Below are 19,938 nucleotides of genomic sequence, written 5' to 3' on the forward strand. Positions count from 1 at the left end.
CTTTTCATGTTTTTGAAATACTGTATTATATAGAAAATGCAAAATAAGGTAAATCGCTATGCTAGCTAACTTCGTAGCTAGGATTTTTTTCAACAAAACTGGGCGCAAATTAAAAGATATTGTATATTTTATTTGTTTTTTTAAATGTAACTAACGAACCAATTGAGTGGTTCTGCAAGGATTATAAAAAAAAAGCAAACATCACATTCAATATGCTTGGCTTTCAAACTTTTTCATTAAGCTTGTTCACGTTCATTAATGGAGTAGTATATGGTGCCTCATCCACTCCCAACTTGCGTTTTATTAAAAAAAAAAGTCCATGTCTCCTAACTAAACCCATTTGTAACTCATGCTCTTATAAAAAAATATTAGAGGTACCTGACAAAAAAATGGTAAAACGGGTATCTAAACAATCCAGACTCGAGCACTCTGTGTTAGCTAGCTAGCTAAAGCACAACGCCACGTCCTTGCAAGCAAAATGCAGCCTTCTTCACACAAGCTTTACCGTCTGTAAAAGTCTCGTAAACACTGCAAATGCTAAGTAACAGAAACTCCAGCAGATGGTGCAGTCACGGCCAACACCCTGACTCGAAATGCAAGACTACAATACCATTCCACCAGGGGCTGACGGCAGGAATAACTGCCCTTTTATTTTCCTACTCGCAGAAGTGATGTGACCCTGATTCTTACTACACGTCCAGGACCCTTTCCTTGTCTGTAATTTCTTTTTTGTGCAGTATTCGACAGCGTTTAACGTGTGCGGTATTCGACAGCGTTTGTAGATAGTTTATGGCGGCAGTTTTTTTTTTTTTTTTTTAGCGTATGTGGGCCATATCTTCCAGGAATGGCGTTTTCATGCAGCCTGTGCACAGCTGGTCCATCCACAGCGGAGCCTCGTGTTGTAGGGGCGTGCGCCGTGGGTAGAAGGTGTAGGACAGGTCGTAGTTCAGCAGACAACTGATGGAGGCCATGTAGAGATCGGAAAAGCGGCAAAGGCGGCGGGAGAAATATGTGGGATTGTGGCACGTACGAAAGATGCTGCCAAACTGGGGGTTAAACAGGTTCTTGGTGATAGCCCTGTGCAAAGGGAAAAAAATGAAGGTGGTCACCAATAGCTAGTTATTCATACAAAGTCGTTTGCCTATATTAAGTTTACTTTAAGACAGAGGAAAGTCAAAATGAACTAAAAATCAACAGGGAAAAAACTTAAATATGTATACATATCGATATGTATTGTGAAATGAAAAATGCATTTTGTTTAAAAGGTTTTATTTAAAAATAAATTCTATGGTAATTGAGAGGAAATAAATACTCAAACTACAGGTTTGGCCAAACGTCTTTCAGAAGTGTTTTGTAAAACATTTGCTATCAAATAACCAGTGTGCAAACACTACTGTACAAGTCTAGATTTGCCAGCCTTCCATGGGCTACATTGCATTTGTCACGTATGTCAACAGCATTAACAACTGGAAGGCAGTCCATTCTATAGCTATCCTTCACACTAGAAATCCTTGAGATATAAATTAGACTCTTGGGTAATTCCCAAAAAGGTGCCATGGCATAAAACGTGGCATCTACTATGTTTCATGCGACACTGCTTAATAAAAGGACAAGACTTACTTAGAGCATGAAAACATATTTTGAACAACAAACATGATGTATTTTTTAAAGTTTTTCTTGTCGTAGTATGTGAAATTATAGTGCAGAAGAGTACTGCTGATCAAGGGATGCAAAAAAAAGAACCTAGAAGTGAGTATTTAAGAACTCAACAGGTTTGAGTGTGTTTATAACCAAATCAAACAAAAACTGTTTATTTGTGGTCTTAGCTTGTTCTTTTCTCATCTGTATTAAAAACCTTAAACCCAGATGTTTTAACAAGATGACCAAGAAAGCTGGTTAACATTAGCTAGACTGATGCATGAATTGCAAACATTCTCTCATGCAAGTAAACTCCACAATAGTCATGAAAATTGCAATGCAAGATCCATGTACAAGAATGACCAACACAAGTGCCTCACCATCATCCTCATGGATGTAGGATACTTGCAAATAAACATATGGATGGGTGTAAGCAAATGTTCCTTCCTGTTTGCTAGCCAATGTGGCTAGTTAGACTCATATTTGTAAAGAACAGGACAGTGAGCAAAAATTCTAGAATGACCTGTAAAAAACAAGACAAAATAGACTAGTGTAATTAATGCAAAAATAGACCCTAAAGGAACGGAACAGTCTTTTGTTCCACATTAGACGAGATTCTCCTTTTGAGACATGTATCTGGCCACTCCCAAACACTCAGCATGATCGGGAGTCTGCCTTTCTGGAATGTTCAAGAAATGGTCCGATACATGCATAACAGCATTCCCAAAAGGTCTGTTGCTATGAAAAAGTTACTCCTATTCCTTGTGAGCCTAAACCTGCAACACCCCTTCTTTATTAACTTTGATAGTGCATATTTCTGATCCATTGCACATATTTTAAGCCACTCACCGGAGCTCTTCTCTCTCTTTCAGCCAGTCCTGGAGCACTTTTTTGGACTCGGGATCTCGGTACATCTGAGGCAAAAATGCTGACATTATTCACGAAGTTTCAAAGAACTCTCATACTTATGTTTCTGTGAGAACCAGCCCAACATTGCCATGGTAATCAGAAACATGTGACTTTAAAACAGCTGCAAGAACACACAGAGCTGCTGACCAAGATCAATACAGAGCTCAGGCAGGAATGCATGTCCTTGCTCTGTAAAAGCACAAAGCCTTCAACTTATTTCAAGTTTCCATGCAACAAATAATGTTGACAAAACTCCACAAACAAAAAAGCAACACACTGCCGTTTTCCTGCTTCAGGGTAAAATTTCCGCGTTAACACTAGACTGAACCATTTGATCAAACCCCTAAACTTATATATAATGGACATGACCAGTCTTGTTTTGTGTTAGTCTGCGCTTTGCGTTATGATCGTTTCTGTGATGTCAGGAACTGAATAGAAGTGGGCAGAGTCACTGGAAAGGCATTTTGAGTTAGATGCAACATGTACCTGCATGCGCTCAAGAAGACCAGTGAGAGCCTGGAGCCAGGTGAGACTCCGCGCATACTGTTCTGTATTCACCACCTTTGTTTCCACCTCCAGCTCAGGGACGATCGCACCTGTCCTCCACCCATGGCGCAGCATCAGGTCCTATGCATTTTAATTAAAATCACCATTACTGATGTATGTAATGTAATGGTGTAATGTTCGTCTGTGAAGGATATTAATGATGTTAAATCATTGATGCATCTATGACGAGATGTCACACAAAATCAATGCTGCCGACCCCCTCCCCCAAAAAAAACCCACCACAAAATATTTAGATGCAGAATAAAACTGTCACTCAATATTAAGGAGTCTGCATACTTGCTGACATAGTGAAATAAACAGAGCAAATATTAAGAGGACTCACTGCCAAGTCACTGTACAAATGGTCCCCAAAATAGAACACCTTGGAGCCCCGCCAACCTGTTAGCTTCAGAAAATCAACCAGATTTCCCTGAAATAAGAAACACACAAAAAAACTGTAAGTTCACTCTGGACTGCTAATGACGAGAATTGTGCAGAATGTCTGACCAAAAAAATAATTTTTTTTTTTTTTATCATAGCTGCAGTGTATTAAGGCTTGGAGTTGTGGTGATAACTAGCCTACCAGACCTCCCTTCTGAGGGCATAGCAATAAAAGGTTCAATGGCCATGACCAATCGACCTCATAAAAGCTTGCTGTTCAGAGAGTACTGTGGGCTATTTTCTGGTGTGCTTGGTAGCCCTCACTCACAAAGGAATTCAGAATGCTCTACAAGGAGTTTAAAGGAAAGGTGACAAATGAGGCAGTAGTTCACAAAAGCCACCTAACATGCCTTTGATAAATAAGGGTTAGAACCATTGGAGGTTCAAGAATATTCAGTCCCTTAGCTGAGTTACTTTATCCAATATTACTACCAGGACATGGCATTTCACAGCAACAAAGCCAGACGTCTCCAAGGGGAGCAAAGACAACAAAAACAACAACAACCACCACCACCACCACCCCACAAAGGAATCAAGAGGTAATGTTGTGATGTCACCCCCCCCCCCCGCCAAGCCCATTGACTTTAGTCAGTGTGTGCTCAATGGACTCTGCTGAAGTGTGTTAAACTGAGTGTCTGACCCTTCTCAACAATGAAAAACTCAAGTCAGGGACATTAATCAATCTGCAGTTCACACAGGATCAGTGCTGGGAAAACTACAGCACAGAATCTTTATTTCCCGTTAAATAGGTTTCACAAGCAAAGAGTCTCTAATATGTTCTCCAAATACTGTTTCCCAGATGATTCACCCACAAGTAAATGGCTTCAGTACTCGTTGCTCAGAGACTGAAGATAAACTATTCCAGATTTTGACTACAGTTATAGATGACTAAGCTAAATGATGCAGGAATGTTTGTGCAAACATGGCTATACTATAAATCGGCTGAACATGGTGAGGATAGCCACAAAGTTGGTACTGTTCCATATTTGATGACCAATATCTTAAGTTGGTAGCAGTTATTTACTGATCACAAAAAGAACCTCAAACATGTAGCAACAAAACACTTCCACAGAGCAATTACCTGTTTGTAAATCTGCCCTTTGTCCAAATTCATTATCTTGTCCCACTGGAGGTCACCATTACTGTCCAAACGTCTAAAAGGCCTTAGAAATGTGGAGAACAAAGCAATTAGGATGTTACAAGAAAAAAACAACAAACAAAAAAACCACACACACACACACACAAAAAAAAAAAAAAAATGTGAACAATGCCTCTTCACTGACAGACAGACTTTATCAGCTCTCTCACTCCAGAACATATGGTAACCCTGTTTTCTGAAAATTATATTTGGAAAAGGGGAAGGTTGAGGGACGTACTTCATACAGTCGTTAAAAAAATGTGGTTTGTCGGCTTGAACAATAACGACATCAAAGAAGTCCCTCCAGTCTTTTCCTACCATGTACTTCATGCCTTTGTCTCTGCAGAGGATCAGGAAAAACAAAACACTGTGTTCATACACCGGAAATGGCACACCCTTGCCCTTGGCTACTGCTTAAAGAAGCTCCAACTCGCCTGCACATGTGCAGTCTGCACTTGTCACACTCAAAGCTTTCAGAAAAGTGAGAGTCAGAGCCTGATTCATAGAAACTCACACAAAGCTGAAGGGGCTGTTGGTAATAAGGAAGAGTTTCTTCCCATTGCTGGCCAGCCGATGCAACACCGCATAAGTCTCATCTCCTCTGAGGATATACTTCTCTGGAGAGAGAAAAGGAGGGGAACTGTCAGTTTAAGAACATTATCCCACACTTTAGTTATACTCAGGGTATATACATGAAATTAAGCAACCTTTAGGGGGATGTGATTGCAAAACATTTTTTTTTGTTCAGCCTGTCTGTGGACAGTGTTTAAATTTGTAAATGTTAAAATGAAAGTGGGGGACCATGTCGTGTGTGGCTAACCAAGGAACATGCTTCAAAACAAAGCTCTTATGTGAGAATGAGTTGCGTAACGTGAACCCTGCACAGAGTCACTGATTTCAGCACAGACTGCAAAACAGTTACCCAAACTTGAATCAAATTGCTGACATCTGGTGTTAAACCGACCATACATATAGTTACTTTGCGCTTACAAAATTCAAGTCTCCAAAACAGTTGTCAGGTCTGTGAACCTGGTAATATTATTGGCAAATGAAATACCAGATTCCTACCTAGGTCTTGCATTATCCACTTGTACATGTAGCCCTTGATGTGCACCATTCCAATAGCATCCTATGGAGACACAGTCAGTGAATCTTTAGAGCATTAGCATGGTGTGATTAAGACAAGACATCTGAGAAACAGCACCATTTACATTTGGGACACTCAAGCAATTGAGAGATAAGGGCCTTACTCAGGGGCCCAACAGTGGCAACTTGGTGGTGGGGCTTGAAATGGCAACCTTCCCATTACAAGTAGAGTTCCTTAACCACTGAGCTACCACTGCCTTTTTATTTCACTTATTGCTTCACTTTAACACCTAGAACAGACTACTGCATATAAAACTGGAAAAATGCAAATCAATAACTATGCCCTCTGTACAGAAATTTAGCCCCTCCAAAAAAAGGCCTGACTGAGCTTTACTTCTGATGGAACGCCAGGGTTTTTTCCCCCCCTCCTTTTCATAGGCATTTAGGTATAGATGGTACACTCTGTTATCACGCAAATATTATAGTGAAGTCTTCAAAAAAAGGACTTTCAGAGTCTTCTATGCGAGAAATCATAACAAACCCAATTTAATCCTGTGTGGCCACTAAATGCAGACCTTTGTCTGTCAGGCTGTTCAGTGGGGTGGAAGATTGAGGTTGGCAGCAGCTACGTATTCACAGTGTCCCACTGTGGGGACAGTCAACTAGACTTTTCCCCCTACTCTCTCTGTACACATAAGTGGGTCCATTTCGAAGCAGGATAAGGCAGGGAAAAAACACCAGAACAGCAGAATACTTCGTCCCACTCCACCCCACTGTGCAGCACAGCTTAATAAAACAAACCACTACTCTAGCCCCCTGTTCAGTTCCAAGATACTTACCTGAATAAAAACAAATTGCTCACAACCACAATTCAGTGGAGAATGTATGAGGTTTGGTTTTCCCTGACAGTACAACTACAAGTTTTAAGAAACTCCTCTGCTGACTTTAGACAACTAGAGTACCAGAGACTGGTATAACAATTACTGACTTATGTATCACACGAAACATTCTGTGCCCAGAATTGTATTTCTACATTCAAAATGCATTATGTTTATATTTATTTGCTGAATGGTAAAGGTACAGTACTGAAAGCACACTTACAGACACATCTTTGTAGAGGTGCACAGGGTCATATTCGATATCACTGGAAATGAAGTAGTCATTAGCGGCAGCCAAAAGTGTCATCTCTGGGATGGAGAAAATATCCATGAACTGCTTCATTTTGGGCCCCTGGAGATCAAACAAAAAACAAAAAAGTTCCACAATGGTACACACATTTATCTGGTCATTTAGAAAAATGGGGCGAATATTGCTAATCCTGTGGGATCCAATTGGAGTGAGAGAGAACACACACAACAAACTCCGTAAGTAAAGACAATGCATAACGCACACTTTTTTCCATGTTAAGTGCATTTATTTGGTCTACTAAGACGTTGTAGAGTAACACATTGTTTACAGAACTTATAGAAATCAGACCCAAAACAAAAACAGTTTTAGTGTAGTAAGTAAACCAATATGACAGAGAGAAGTATATTAAATCTTTGACAACATTTTCATGTGAACAGACCAAGCACGAAGACGGAAACTGCACTGAGGGCGGTCATACTTTGTTTTCTAGAGACATTTCAGCAATGAAGGAAAGCACATTATGTATGTAAAGATCAAAAGGAAACACTCTATTACTCCTAGAGCAGCAGCCTTTTTAACGCAAATAAACAAGAAGGAACAATAACCTTGCCATAGAAGCCGCTGACTTGGTGGAGAGGGACGTGGTTGGAACCTCCATACAAGCGCATGACTTCCTCATCCGGAACAGGCTTCAGACCCCTTTTGTAGAAAACATCTCAAATTAGAGGTCTGAAGCATCATCTTAACCCAATTAGGATTAAACTGTTGTTTTGAGTCAAACAGATTTAGGTTTATTTGTATCAGTCCAATTAAAGTTAAAGTTCTGGAAGTCAAAATGTGCAACATTGTATTTTTTTGCCTTCATATACAGCTGAACGTTTGCTCACATTTCTCTTTAGATGTGATTTGTTTTATCAAATAGTAGGCATGCAGAATATATCGTGTGCATTAGCACCTTGAAAATGGAATGTAGTTTTGGGGAGGTCAGTGGAACAGATTGTCACTGACATAAACAAAAATGACAACAAAATGTTCAGGCCCAGAATAATGCAGTGTTATTTAAAAAGCATAATCTGGGTCATTTTGAGTCCTTTGAGAATAAGCACTTGAGCAGTTTGATGTGGAATTGTTATCAGAGGGCAGAGGCAATTGAAATGGCAGGGAATCCAATCTATACATTAATACAATTAATAAAAGGTGTTACAGCCCTAATTTCATAATGCGCATAAGACCAATGTTTGCTGAAATATAGGACAACTTACCTATACACTGTACCCATCTGAATGTAATGGAAGGCATCTATTTTCATCAGAAGACCCTAAATTACACAGACAACTCATCACTCAGTGGAACACAGCCACCCCCTCTTAAAAATAATTTCTAAAACATGGATAATGTCATTATTTCAAAATTGTCATTCACAGTGTACTCAGGATATACCTTCTGTATATCATAATGAAGACCCCGAGCTGCAAAGTTAGGGATGTAGTTGTACTTTTTGATACCCTGAGGATACTACAAAAGAATCAAGCAAGAACCCAGCCATCATGATTATCAAACATGAAACATATCAGAATCATCATATGACTAGATCAAGATGTTATCAGTAAAGAAACATTTAATACAGTATCCTAAATTTATTCAAATACACAGCAGTCTTAGCAAGCAAAATTGCATTTTGGCACTGTAATACTTGACATAGTGAAAAATTCAGACTCCTTCACTTATTCAATGATTTAAAAGGGAAGAGATATTAATATTTTCACACAATGTTCATAAAGATGAACAGACCTTGTAGTGTTCTATCAGGAACTGTCGTGCTTTGTTGTAGATCATTTCATTCAAAGAGTCGGAGTAAAGGGCAAGAGTGTAATCATAATCAAAGCCGTAGATGTCCACCTCTTCCAAGTTCACCTCATTGTTGGCGTAGATGGTGGAGGGGTTGAGCAGATTGCATACTCCGGGGGGAATCAAATCTGAGGGGGATGTACATTATTAGCATCAAACATTTAAATAGATTATTAGGATCCGCTTTACAAGGCAGCTTCGATTACGATTGCCCACGTTTAAAACAAATCAGAGAACTAAGTGAATAGTGCCAGCACCCATCGTCAAAAAATAATCATATCATGACTGGACAAATCTTACCAACAATCGGAGCCGATTAAACGTCGTGTATAAAAGACATTCGGCTCACCGTGCACGAGTCGTTTCATTTCGGTGTATCTTCCCCACAAGTAAGTTTTGTGGTCGATTTGAGGGGCAGTTGAAGAAAATGCCCTCCCAGACTTTGCGAGAGATTCTTCCCCTCGCAGCTTTCCTCCGACGTGGTGTCTATGCGATGTTGCTGCGGGTGGAACCGAATGGGAGTTAGCTGCCACGTTTGTTGGAGATATGTTATTGTGTCTTTCTTTGCAGCATTTCGGGTCGTTTTGAGCTGATGCGAAGCTGCCACAGGCAAAAGCAGGAATCTTTAATCCTGCACAGAGCGACGTGTTGCAGCTTTTCTGCCACAGAGCACGGCCTAAGTTGCCTAATCTTCTACGGGACATTTCTGTTATGCTAGACTCAGCTACTGCCTACTTGTTTATGAAGCTCCCAGTCCCTTCCCCCACGAACACTAGGAACACTCGTGCAGCAAACTTCACCAGAAAAGATAAAGGTGGGGCTAATATTTTACAAGCCAATCATATTCCCGTGTAACATTGATTGCCATTTGAATAAACCAATAAGGCACAGAAAGTGTTTTTGATGAGTAAGATGTTTGTTTCTGGGAGGAAATAGTCTAGATATGCCAGTTCAGCCAATCCGTTGCCTAGCGTCATATTTTTTTGTGAGCCTATTGGCCAACCATCTGCATGGATGGCAAGCGGCGACGCCTGCATGTACTACGTGACTAAACTACATCTGTGCCTGCGTGCTGTAACGTTTTGTCCTTGGGCAATGACGATTAGTTGTTCCTATTTCGACCGTAGCAAGGGGAACCTCCCTTTTGAGAATTTGTTTTAAATAATCGAAGAGTGTGATTCTAAAAGCGCACATATAAAAATGCTGACTTGCTCAGTAAGGAGGTAAAATAAAGTTTGGGTATCTTAAGTTGATAAAACTTGTGCAAACTGAACTTTTCGTTTCCTGCGTTTTGTGATAATTCCTGATATGCGTTATCTATACAGATCAGTCGAACTGGTTTGTAGAATGCGTAAACCACCTCCTGATATGGAGATAGGACATCGCAATGATGAATGTCCTCTCCCTCCCGCGGGTAAACATAAACTCAATACTACACGAGAACTTACAATGACAAACTATATCGTAAGAGTTCTTTACCTCTGCTCTATAATTAAGTGGGGAAACTATTCCTTTAAAATAGTACGAATACCGTACACCTAAATTGCATTATTGTATATATCAGTATGTAAAAGCACACAAAAGTGGAAATACGTTTAATCAACACTTTTACACTCCCAACTGCGTTCTCTTTAATCAAATGAGAGACAATCATTGGATCATAGTATAAAAAGAAATAGTGATGTGTCTAACCCATACTGTAGAAAATGTCCATTACCTCAGTTTCCTTACATTGGCCAAAAGTTCTCCAATAGTTTCAAATCAATTAATTCTACTACAGACAGTGCACATCAAATAGGAACAAAATGTCTGGACAAGTTAACTGCATTGGTATTGGCTTCATCTCAAATCGTGCTTTTGGAAAATACTCTGTTGGACCAGTAATGATCCACTTTACATTTCACCTCCTCTGGGATGTTACTGGAGTTGCCTGGTTAAACAGTCATTTTCAGTTTGACAGCTGAAGACATGATAAATTGTTCACCAATGAATCGTTTTAAAATGTAAATTTCTGTTTACATTACAGAAACCGGTTTGGGGTCATTACTTGCAACTTCACCATCCAAAATCATGTGCAAGACACTACAGTGTTTTCATTAAAAATCTGACAAATTCTCAATTTCAAACTGACCGTTTTCCAAAGTTCTTGTGAACAGATGTGACTGGTACAAAATTAGCTGTCACAGTTAATAGACACTTTTATCTACACAAACGTTCACTGTGTATTATGCAAAACTTGCTGTTTGTACAAGGAAAAGTGTAACTACTAGTTCTCCTTGAACCACTGCAGTCATGGCAGAATGAAAAAAAAACAAGCATCTCATTCAGATGGCTAGGGTTAGTATCAGTTAACATTTTCACGACATACTAAATTTGTGTCATTTTGATGCAAAAGAATGCTGTGTCCACATCTCCAGCAAACAAGCAGTGTTGTAGATATGTGGATCAAGACATTATTAAAGAGATGATGTAAGGCTTATAACCTTGGAGATGGAATGCCACTAGCTATACCACAACAGCCAATCAGTATCTGAAGTACAAGCAAACACCACCATGTTAGACTTGGCCTTCTCTGATCTTGGCAGCTAGTGCAGAGTTTTCCTGTCGAATAGCCTTATAGTCTTCCAGAATTTTCTCCAGGTTACTAACCGTCTTTTTACCATGCTCGGTCTCAATCTACAGAAAAGAGAGAAACAAGTCTGGTGAATACAAAAAAAATTGTCCTTTATATATTGATATTAATGCTATTGAAAATATATTGTAGGTGCACTACTCTGTATTCATCACTCATTTCTAGCAATAAAAGAGAAAACACATTTTCTCTAATCAGTTCCACACATTTTGGTCAGAATCAGAGTTAATGGCATCTTATAACTATCCCAATTTACAATGAACTGAACATGACCAACATGAAACAAACACACTCTGATATACAAGTGAAGTTCACACCTGTTCCTCTAAATCTCTGATCTCCCTCATTATGGTGCCAGTATCCTCAATGGTCTGAATAAGCTGGGTGCAGTTCTGAGAGGAGAAAAGATGGATCAAACTGTGAGGAAGCCATAGGAACCAACTCTTAAGATCTTTCTGTGTACACATGTAATTACTGGACAACAGCTTGGTTTTGTAAAACCACAGCCTCTGTGAAACTCCACCACAATATCATATTGACAGGATGACGTCAAATACCAAAATCCTCTATATTATGTAAGGAAATACTTTTGTAGTTGGTGATTTACTGACATGTTCTGCTTGTGAACAGATCATAGGGCAGACTACTCTTACCTCATGTAAGGCAGCCAGGTACTTATAAGATTTACGAACCGACTCATCTTTCTTAGCGTCCTGTGTGGCAGAAAAAAGTGAGCAAAAACAAAAACATTCATTCAAAATGAACATTTCTGGTTTAATTTCTCCACTTGAATGGATTCAGCTACACTCATTTTGACTGGGAACTTACCTTAAAAACCAGTTCATCCGTTACAGCAAATGTCCTATCAAGCTTTCCTGTAAGTCCATTGATCTCCTTCTGCAGCTCCTTAGTATCTGACAAGATCTGCCAGGAACAAGCAAAGTTTGTGTAGTTAAACCATTCAACTGTGATGATGCACCACATTGAGACATTAGCTTGATCAAATCACACTAGTGCGTGTGGCCTCAGCAGTAGGTGGTTAGGGGATTCATTCTAAACACCTTTGTAATTTCCTCTTTCTGTTTCTTAATGTTGCTGATGATCTCAAGGATCCTCATTGTGTAGGCTGAACGGGACACATCTTTAGGCAAAGTATCGTACTCTGCTATCTGCACCAAGAGAACAGGGTGAAGAAGGTTTAAATACATTCTACACAAATGCTCATGGCATACAAGTCCCCCAGAAGTGTGCCCACAAAAGATGTGCTGTTTCCCTTTAATGAATGAAAATAATGAAAAATGTAAACAGAGCCTTCTCTTCCCTACCAGTTGCTTATACAGGCTCTCTTTTTTTTTGGCCTCCTCAGCAGATTGCCGGATTTTATCATGGAGATCCTTGATTTCACATAACTTCCTGGAGGACTCCATCTAGTGAAATATTTCAGAAATGGCTTTTTCTTTCATACTCATACATCCACACGCAAACCAATTTGTGTACATATCTAAAGCAAATACATGTTTTAAGCAATAACAAATTTTAGTATCACTATAAATCACATCTATCAACATCTTTACAAAACAGCAAAGAAGAAAGTGGCTGTACCTCTCGGTTACTGCACAGCTCTTTGAGACGGCGGTGTTCGTCAATAAGTGGTGCCCTGTGTTTCTCCCATTGTGAGGCCAAATAAACGACTCGCTTAGCGCTGGCCTCCACCAGGCTCTGAAACAGACTGAGAATGCAGCAAAGCACATAGACTAGTGTGTTTGAGTCTGTGAACTGTGAGCATGGCTCCCATACCTGTAATTTGACCAGGTTGTTCTCAGCATCTGGTAGAAGGTTGATGGTCTGTTTCTTCACTCTGACTGTGTCCTCCTTCTCAGAATTGCTCAACTCTCTCCGTTTTAGCTCATCGGACACCTAGCAGGCCACATGCATACACACACAAAATGTACACATTATATAACCCCATATTGGTCTAAAACGTTTTCAGTCCATGACGTACTGAAAAATCAGTCAAGACCTCTGTATGGAAGAGTGCACTCTTGTACACAAGACTCATCTGGGTCTGATGATCTAAGTCAGTGAGGAAGAAACAGGATAAATACAGCTACCCCACAGGAAATTAAAGTTGCTTGCTTCCTCTTTCAGGCAGTGAGGCTCCATCTGAGATTACTAGTTCAAAACAGGCACACTTTTTAGAAATTGAGATGAAGGTTCACTGTTGAAAAACAAGCCAGCAACATTCTTGCCATTAATGATACCAAAACCAAGGAGCTTATGGTGCACTTCCAGAAACAATAGCCATCAAAATCAATGTCTTTTGTTTCTAAAATGTCAGCAGCTCCAGATTTTTGGGTGTGCAGTTAGACTCAATCTCTTGGTCCCTAAATTTCAGCAGAACTCTCAAAGAGGCACAACCACAACTGTTCTCATAAGGAGATAAAACAGCTTCAGTGTTTCATCTGCAGTTATCATGGTATGGTTAGGCAATCCCATGATCTCAAACTCCTACAAAAAGCCTTTTCAGGACTGCCTCACAACTCTATGGTATTGACCTCTCTCAATTCCACCATATTTATGAGACTCAATGTTGGGTGAGGGCAGAGACTATCATCATGGATGCCTCTCATCCACATCCTAAGCCCAGTTCTCATCTCTACCCACTGGCAAACATCTGAAACATCAAAACACCTTCCTACAGGTCTTTAGGACTCAGTACACACTGAATGATTCCTTTCATCTTTTCCCTCACTTACTCATCATCTCAGTGATAATGACTGTATAGTATACAATAGTTCTCCCTGTTTACATTACCAAGTCCTCTCCGACTTAATGATTCCATACATCCATATAGCAAATAGTGTGCACTTTCAGCTATTTAACCCTGCCTACCACTTTTATTGTCTATTGCAGTATTCTGTTAAGTGCAGTAGCCCCCTTGTTTGTCTCGTTTTACTTGCTTTCACATGCACTTTGCTTCAGAAACAGCACACTGCTGTGGCGTAAGAATTTCATTGTTTGTTCAAAATGCTCTGCCGTCTGAATGAAAATGACAACAAACCTGACTTGGCTTAAGTGCTGCTCCTGAGTTTCATCTTCCTCTGACCCAATAGGCTAGGGTCAGTGACAATCTGTTCCACTGACCTCCCCAAAACTACATTCCATTTTCAAGGTGCTAATTTGATTGTCATTTATTAAAAATAGACATTTTTCCAGGATGTACATTTAAGACCACATTTTAAGCCAGAATACACATGTAAGGTTACGAAAACAAAGCCTCACAACATTGAAAGACCACATATATTAGCTGAGGAATAAAAGTATTCTAGAACAGCATTTAAGCACCATGTCACTGTTTTTTACAGAGCAGTCATTACCTGATGAATGGACACTGTGAGCTGCCTGATGTCTCCGCCCACCTCTTCCATTTGTACCGAAAGCTGCTGCAGCTGCTCCTGGAGGGCGGAGATCTCCACCTCCTGCTTGGCTTTCAGGTCCTCCTCTGATTGGTGCGAGCTGGGAAGTATACTTGCTGCTGCTGCCATCTGTTGGGCAGCTTTCTCAGGCTCCTGGTAAATAAAGACATTTCAGGTGTGTTGATGTACCACTCAGAAAAAGCCAATGACTTTAAGCTCTGTCTCCAAGCCACAGGGACACTTCTAAACTTCAAGTCAATTTTTACTGCTGTAACCTTAGAGGAAGACAGAAAGCCAACTCCAAGGAACAGCCGTAAATCTTTTAGCAAACCAACATGCTCCATGTTGGTGAATACCTGCGTGAAGGTGAACTTCTCAGAGTGGGTGAAACGAGTGCCTTTGGCCAGGATGTCTACCCCTGTGGTGGTCCCACCGAAGGAGTTCAGCAAGTCAGTGAGGTCAGAGGTTGAGCGAGTGGTGCTGTGTGTGTCAGGCCGGGGCTGGGTAGCAGCCCTCAGCTGCTCCTCGATTCGCTTTTGTAGCCGCGCCCTTTTTCTTGAGCAGTACTCCTGTTGCAGTGAAAGTGGTGAGCTCAGTTTAGATACATGTTTCACTGTTCTCAGTCCTTCAGAACTATTCCATTTTAAATGAACAATATTTCCTACAACTCTGCACTTCGAGTGTTTTCTGTCACTATAGATGGATTCACAGCAGCAAGGGAAGATGGTTTTCTAATCTTACACTCTTCAATAAATCCCCCACACACTGTTGGCATTCACACTAAAGACAAAAATGTCAGCTAGTACTTGTTGACTTTAGGGGCACAGGAATAGCTTCTAGAGTTCAGTCAACTGGCCAATGTGTAGACTTAAAATGCAGTGAATACTGAGGTGAGGTGTGAAATGTCAGCACAGAGAGGCAGCAGGCCAGCCAAGGCACGCCTACATGCTGAATGTCACATTAGCGTGAAGGACATGACTGGGTATCTCACTTAACACGTATGTCTCTGTCTTTAAAGCGAACTGTAACTAGGAAGGAAGAACGGGGTAAAGCTAAGAGCCTTCCTACAAAGATTTGTAATCTCAGCTCATGTACATACTTTGCCTACTGATACATATTTCTAAAATGTACATGATGAGAAACATGTGGCTAAACTAATTTGTGATGACTGTCTTGTAGGTCCCATCACGAGAATGAATAACTCCTGTGTTGGTGGGGTGAGTTAGAGATGGAGCCAACCTCAGGAGTGAGTCTGGACAGAAGGCCTTGGCTGTTCCACTCGCTCTCCCACTCCTGAGCTGCGCTGAGTTCAGACGCATGATTTTCTAGCAGAGAGGCAGGCACCGAGGCATGGTGGGAAGGCTGGGATGTTACAGGCAGCAAATACTCCCTCCAATACTCCTTCACCTCTGAGAGAAATTTATAATGGTATTACTGTACTGCCTTTTTCTTTGTAGCTCTAATGCAGGAAAGTAACAGCAAGCGTGCCACAAAGTTACACCTACCTTTAGCCTGTTTCTTGGTGGGTGCCTTCAGAGAGTATGGCAGACTCAGCTGCATGGCATGGAAACTATGACATGGACCTGAACTCTGGAGACAAATTTACATTATTACTAAGTATAACTGGATGAGTATCCACATCAGCATGGCTAAAAACCAATTTTGATTAAGAAGAGATGTGATAATTGATTTCTTTAATTTTTGTAAACTATCCATATACACAAATAAAACATACTTCTAAATTTCTTTAATATATTACGTTGAGTTTCCCATGAAACATGCATGAAGGCAATGCTTTATCTTAAGCTTACTTAACTGCATTACACTTTTAAAAATCTGTCAGTGCAGCCCTCCCCCATGAGTACATGTCAGTGTTGTACCTGTGTCTTACAATGGAGGGACAGCCTGCAGGACGGGGGCAGCCAGGGTAAGGCCAGCTGGGTTTTAATCTGGGCTGCGATGGCTTTCTGAAGGAGAGCAGACTTCCCTGGGAGGGGAGAAATGAGTCAGGAAGCAATGGCCATGAGAAAGCACAATGCTGACTGTAAACCTGGAAGTTTCTTTTTTGTCATTCCAGGCATGCCAGACTTCCTAATATCAAGATGTAACATGTATGAAATTATTCTGTAATCAGGAAACATCAGGTAGCTCACGGTGACTTTTATAGCTATGTAGCTATAGCTTTGAAAAAAAAAATGTTTTGTACAGTTTGAACTTGGTGGGAACACAAATAAACCAGGTTGGCTAAAAATGAAATCTCTCCTTTTGGTGTGACTCAAAACAATGTTGTCTGACTCAAAGACAATGGAGTGGAAAACAAAAAAACAAAACATCAAAACCAAAGTCACACAAGAATGTTATTACAGTCATGAATGGAGTTGGTTTTGGCCATTTCCCAAAAATATAAACAATACATTTCATATAGAAAAAACGTATCAAAAAGTCTATTTATGTAAAAGCCACATACCATCATCACTATTCTGCCTAAACTAGAACTGAATGGGAAATCCTCCAAGGGCTCATATTCAAAGGAATATCCAAAAACCCATTTTATATAACAAACATAACCCTAATTTTGGATAACCTTAGCGTGGAATACCTGCTGGCTGGTCCAAGGCCTCCGCACTTTCTCTAGGCAGTTTTTCCACGAGGAACATGAGCAGTGAGCGGATCTCAGGTTCATTACTATACAGGAACGTCTGGTAGCCACTCTCTCCTTTATAGCCCAAGTCCTACACAAGAAGTCACCAGTGCAATTCTTTAACGAGGCTTGAAATTATGGAAGGATGATGACATAAAGCAGGAAACTAAATTTCCAAAAGACAGGAAGTTATTTCACATTTGCATAATGCAGAGTCCTTATTTAAAAGATTAACAAAATACTTTAGAACAGCAAATTCTGGTCTACCCACGATATTTAAAGAAAGAGTGTATTTAGACAGAGAAAAGTCTGAAAGCTTCAGCAGTAAATACCATATGTACATACAAGAACCCCAAGTGGTTTTAAACCACATACTAACTTTGAAATTCTAGATGCATTTGAGAAATGTATTGCTTCTACATTTTTACTTTTTACTTCTTTTTTGCTTGCTTTTTCATATTCATTAGACCAAGAAGGAATGGTTCCACTTTCCTTCTTTTCCATCAGTGGACTAGGGCGTTAAACACAGCACAGGCTAGATTCAAAGGAATTCAGCCCTGGACATTTTGCATACACCTTGCATAACTTAAAGCTAGAGATTTCTGTGCAGTCTTTGAGCCAGGACATGCTATTTTAAAGCAATGCAACTGCAACCTACATGGCCCAGAATTCAAGCAGCACACAATGAAGCCAAGTTTCCCCATCTCTCACCTGGCAGGCTTGGGCCAGGCTCATTCCCACCCTGAAGCGGGCTGACATGCCAGGGGGCAGTGAGGGGGACAGGCCATTGCCCAAGGTTGGGTCAATCACACGCAGGCATCGCACAACTGCCTCTACTATCAGCTCACTGGAGAATTGCTTGATACTTTGCACATCGTCATCTATGTCTCTGTGGGCAAAAGGGGATATAATATGCCGCTTTACAACAAAACACCTGAATTTAGAGGGACATAGACAGGTGGTAGGTAGATGCTAAAAAAAATACACACACACACACACACACACACACACACACACACAAGGCTGAAAGTTACTTGGTTTACTTCAGTGTGTAATGTATGCAATTCCCAAATTTCTTCAGAAAAATACATTTATATCATTTCTTATACAAATATAAAGAAAAATAAAACCTAAACAAATGAGTCATATGACACAAACAGGCATGCAGCCTGCTGATTACTCATTTTTAGCTCATTTAAACCCTTTGCAACTTACGTGCCAGTTTGCCTTAGAGAATGGATTAAAATCCTATCAACTTCTTCCATTTCTGAAAGAGATCTTTAAAGACAAATCCTTCTAACGTTTCAAGAACCCCCACCACGGGCAACCAAATGAATATCATATGGCTCCTTGCAAACAGCTATAGCTGATCAGGCATTAGCATTGCCTATATTCTAAGGTACTGTGGGGTTGCTAACTAAGACGTAAAGGTAAACAACTAGCGATAGAGAACTACAGATACGATCACCGAATTCCCATTTGGATTTCGAAATATTGCTCCCAGCGATACATAAGAGTCTTTACAACACTGTTAAAACATATGACATGGTAAGAATACAAGCCTTTTGCGTCAAGTCTAAAGAATCTAGTAAAAGTGTAAAGGAAGTCATACGCTAGGAGTGCCCGCCGCAGTGAACGATGGGATGTGTAGTTTTCTAATACCTCAATAGCTATAGTCGTTATTTAAACCTCCGCCAACAAAACAGTGTTTCCCACAAGCACTTTCTACTCAAGTCGCATGATTAAGAATGACGTTTAACACGTGCGCACTGATTTTAACAGTCGATTTTGTTCTTCAAACGTTTAACTACAGAAGTAATGAAGAACACAAACATTTAACATTTTTAAAAGGACAAGTAAGTGATCAGATTAGAATATAAATAAACTAAAATAAAGGTAACATGAACACATTTGATATAAAAACGTTTAATTTTACTATTAGTGCAAAACGTTTTGTGTAATATTGGGCTTTGTCTTTGCTAGTTACACCTTTGCCAGTCTGTCACTACATCTGTCACCTATTTTTTTATGGCAAGCAGTTTTAACATTTATTGATCTGAACAGATTTGCATTAAAGCTATCTGATTAATTTACGACATAATACTAATTCAAGATATAAAATTAAGATATCCAAAATGATCTCACTAGTCATAAAACAAATGACAGATATGTCCATTTTAGTGGACATAGTCCAGTTATCTGATTAGTCCAGTTATCTTAAATTTATCTTACATTTCTTCATGATTTAAGATGTATTAAATATATTTTTAGATATATGAAAATAAGTTATCACTAGTGCTAATGTTATATTACTTTAAATAAGCATGTAAAGCCTTGTGTTTGTGATAAACACTCTTTTAAGATAACTTTAAGTTTTCTTCATAGGAAGCTAAAAGCTGTTGGAAAAAAAACAATATAAGGCAAAAGTTTTATGTGGTAAATTATATTTTACTGGCCAGCTGTTATCTTAGGTTTTCTGTGGTAATGAGATTATCTGATCTGTGTTTTGTAGACA

At 39.8% G+C, this 19,938-nt stretch overlaps 2 protein-coding genes across 5 annotated transcripts; both read right to left on the reverse strand.

The window, feature by feature from the left end:
- Positions 1 to 109: 109 nt before the first annotated feature.
- On the reverse strand, positions 110 to 9,519 carry nt5dc2 (5'-nucleotidase domain containing 2). 2 transcript variants are annotated; one of them, XM_027033124.3, is made up of 14 exons: positions 9,084 to 9,518; positions 8,678 to 8,862; positions 8,327 to 8,401; positions 8,149 to 8,204; positions 7,492 to 7,585; positions 6,860 to 6,988; positions 5,741 to 5,801; positions 5,187 to 5,289; positions 4,911 to 5,012; positions 4,616 to 4,697; positions 3,437 to 3,523; positions 3,034 to 3,174; positions 2,488 to 2,552; positions 110 to 1,077 (listed from the first exon to the last, which is right to left on the reverse strand). In XM_027033124.3, the coding sequence occupies exons 1-14, from the start codon at positions 9,436 to 9,438 to the stop codon at positions 816 to 818; spliced, it is 1,797 nt and encodes a 598-aa protein (XP_026888925.2). In that variant the 5' UTR covers positions 9,439 to 9,518; the 3' UTR covers positions 110 to 815. The 2 variants fall into 2 exon arrangements, with proteins under 2 accessions (XP_026888925.2, XP_081563443.1); XM_081707317.1 differs by lacking the exon at positions 2,488 to 2,552 and having other exon boundaries at positions 914 to 1,077; positions 9,084 to 9,519.
- Positions 9,520 to 10,314: 795 nt separating this feature from the next.
- On the reverse strand, positions 10,315 to 19,059 carry ccdc22 (CCC complex scaffolding subunit CCDC22). 3 transcript variants are annotated; one of them, XM_027033125.3, is made up of 16 exons: positions 18,639 to 19,059; positions 18,135 to 18,312; positions 17,382 to 17,514; positions 16,663 to 16,769; positions 16,288 to 16,372; positions 16,022 to 16,191; positions 15,139 to 15,351; positions 14,744 to 14,935; positions 13,164 to 13,283; positions 12,969 to 13,085; positions 12,692 to 12,793; positions 12,428 to 12,535; positions 12,195 to 12,290; positions 12,020 to 12,079; positions 11,684 to 11,758; positions 10,315 to 11,410 (listed from the first exon to the last, which is right to left on the reverse strand). In XM_027033125.3, exons 1-16 carry the CDS (start codon positions 18,686 to 18,688, stop codon positions 11,291 to 11,293), a joined length of 1,926 nt encoding a protein of 641 aa, XP_026888926.2. In that variant the 5' UTR covers positions 18,689 to 19,059; the 3' UTR covers positions 10,315 to 11,290. The 3 variants fall into 3 exon arrangements, with proteins under 3 accessions (XP_026888926.2, XP_081563441.1, XP_081563442.1); XM_081707315.1 differs by having other exon boundaries at positions 12,969 to 13,283; XM_081707316.1 differs by lacking the exon at positions 18,639 to 19,059 and having other exon boundaries at positions 12,969 to 13,283; positions 16,674 to 16,769; positions 18,135 to 18,274.
- Between the last annotated feature and the right edge of the window lie 879 nt (positions 19,060 to 19,938).

This window comes from Electrophorus electricus, chromosome 25, assembly GCF_041902795.1.
Source record: "Electrophorus electricus isolate QZ-2024a chromosome 25, ASM4190279v1, whole genome shotgun sequence".
Classification (NCBI taxonomy): Eukaryota; Metazoa; Chordata; class Actinopteri; order Gymnotiformes; family Gymnotidae; genus Electrophorus; species Electrophorus electricus.

Excerpts from the sequence above, each read along its gene's own strand:
- ccdc22 (XM_081707315.1), bottom strand. The coding sequence starts at position 18,688 with ATGGAAGAAGTTGATAGGATTTTAATCCATTCTCTAAGGCAAACTGGC. Across the intron at positions 18,313-18,638 it reads TCTCTAAGGCAAACTGGCAC|AGACATAGATGACGATGTGC; the intron begins GTAAGTTGCAAA and ends TTTTGCCCACAG. Across the intron at positions 17,515-18,134 it reads GCCTGGCCCAAGCCTGCCAG|GACTTGGGCTATAAAGGAGA; the intron begins GTGAGAGATGGG and ends CTTCTTGTGTAG.
- nt5dc2 (XM_027033124.3), bottom strand. The coding sequence starts at position 9,438 with ATGTCCCGTAGAAGATTAGGCAACTTAGGCCGTGCTCTGTGGCAGAAA. Across the intron at positions 5,802-6,859 it reads ACCTCTACAAAGATGTGTCT|GATGCTATTGGAATGGTGCA; the intron begins GTAAGTGTGCTT and ends GTGTCTCCATAG. Across the intron at positions 3,175-3,436 it reads ATTTGTACAGTGACTTGGCA|GACCTGATGCTGCGCCATGG; the intron begins GTGAGTCCTCTT and ends TAAAATGCATAG.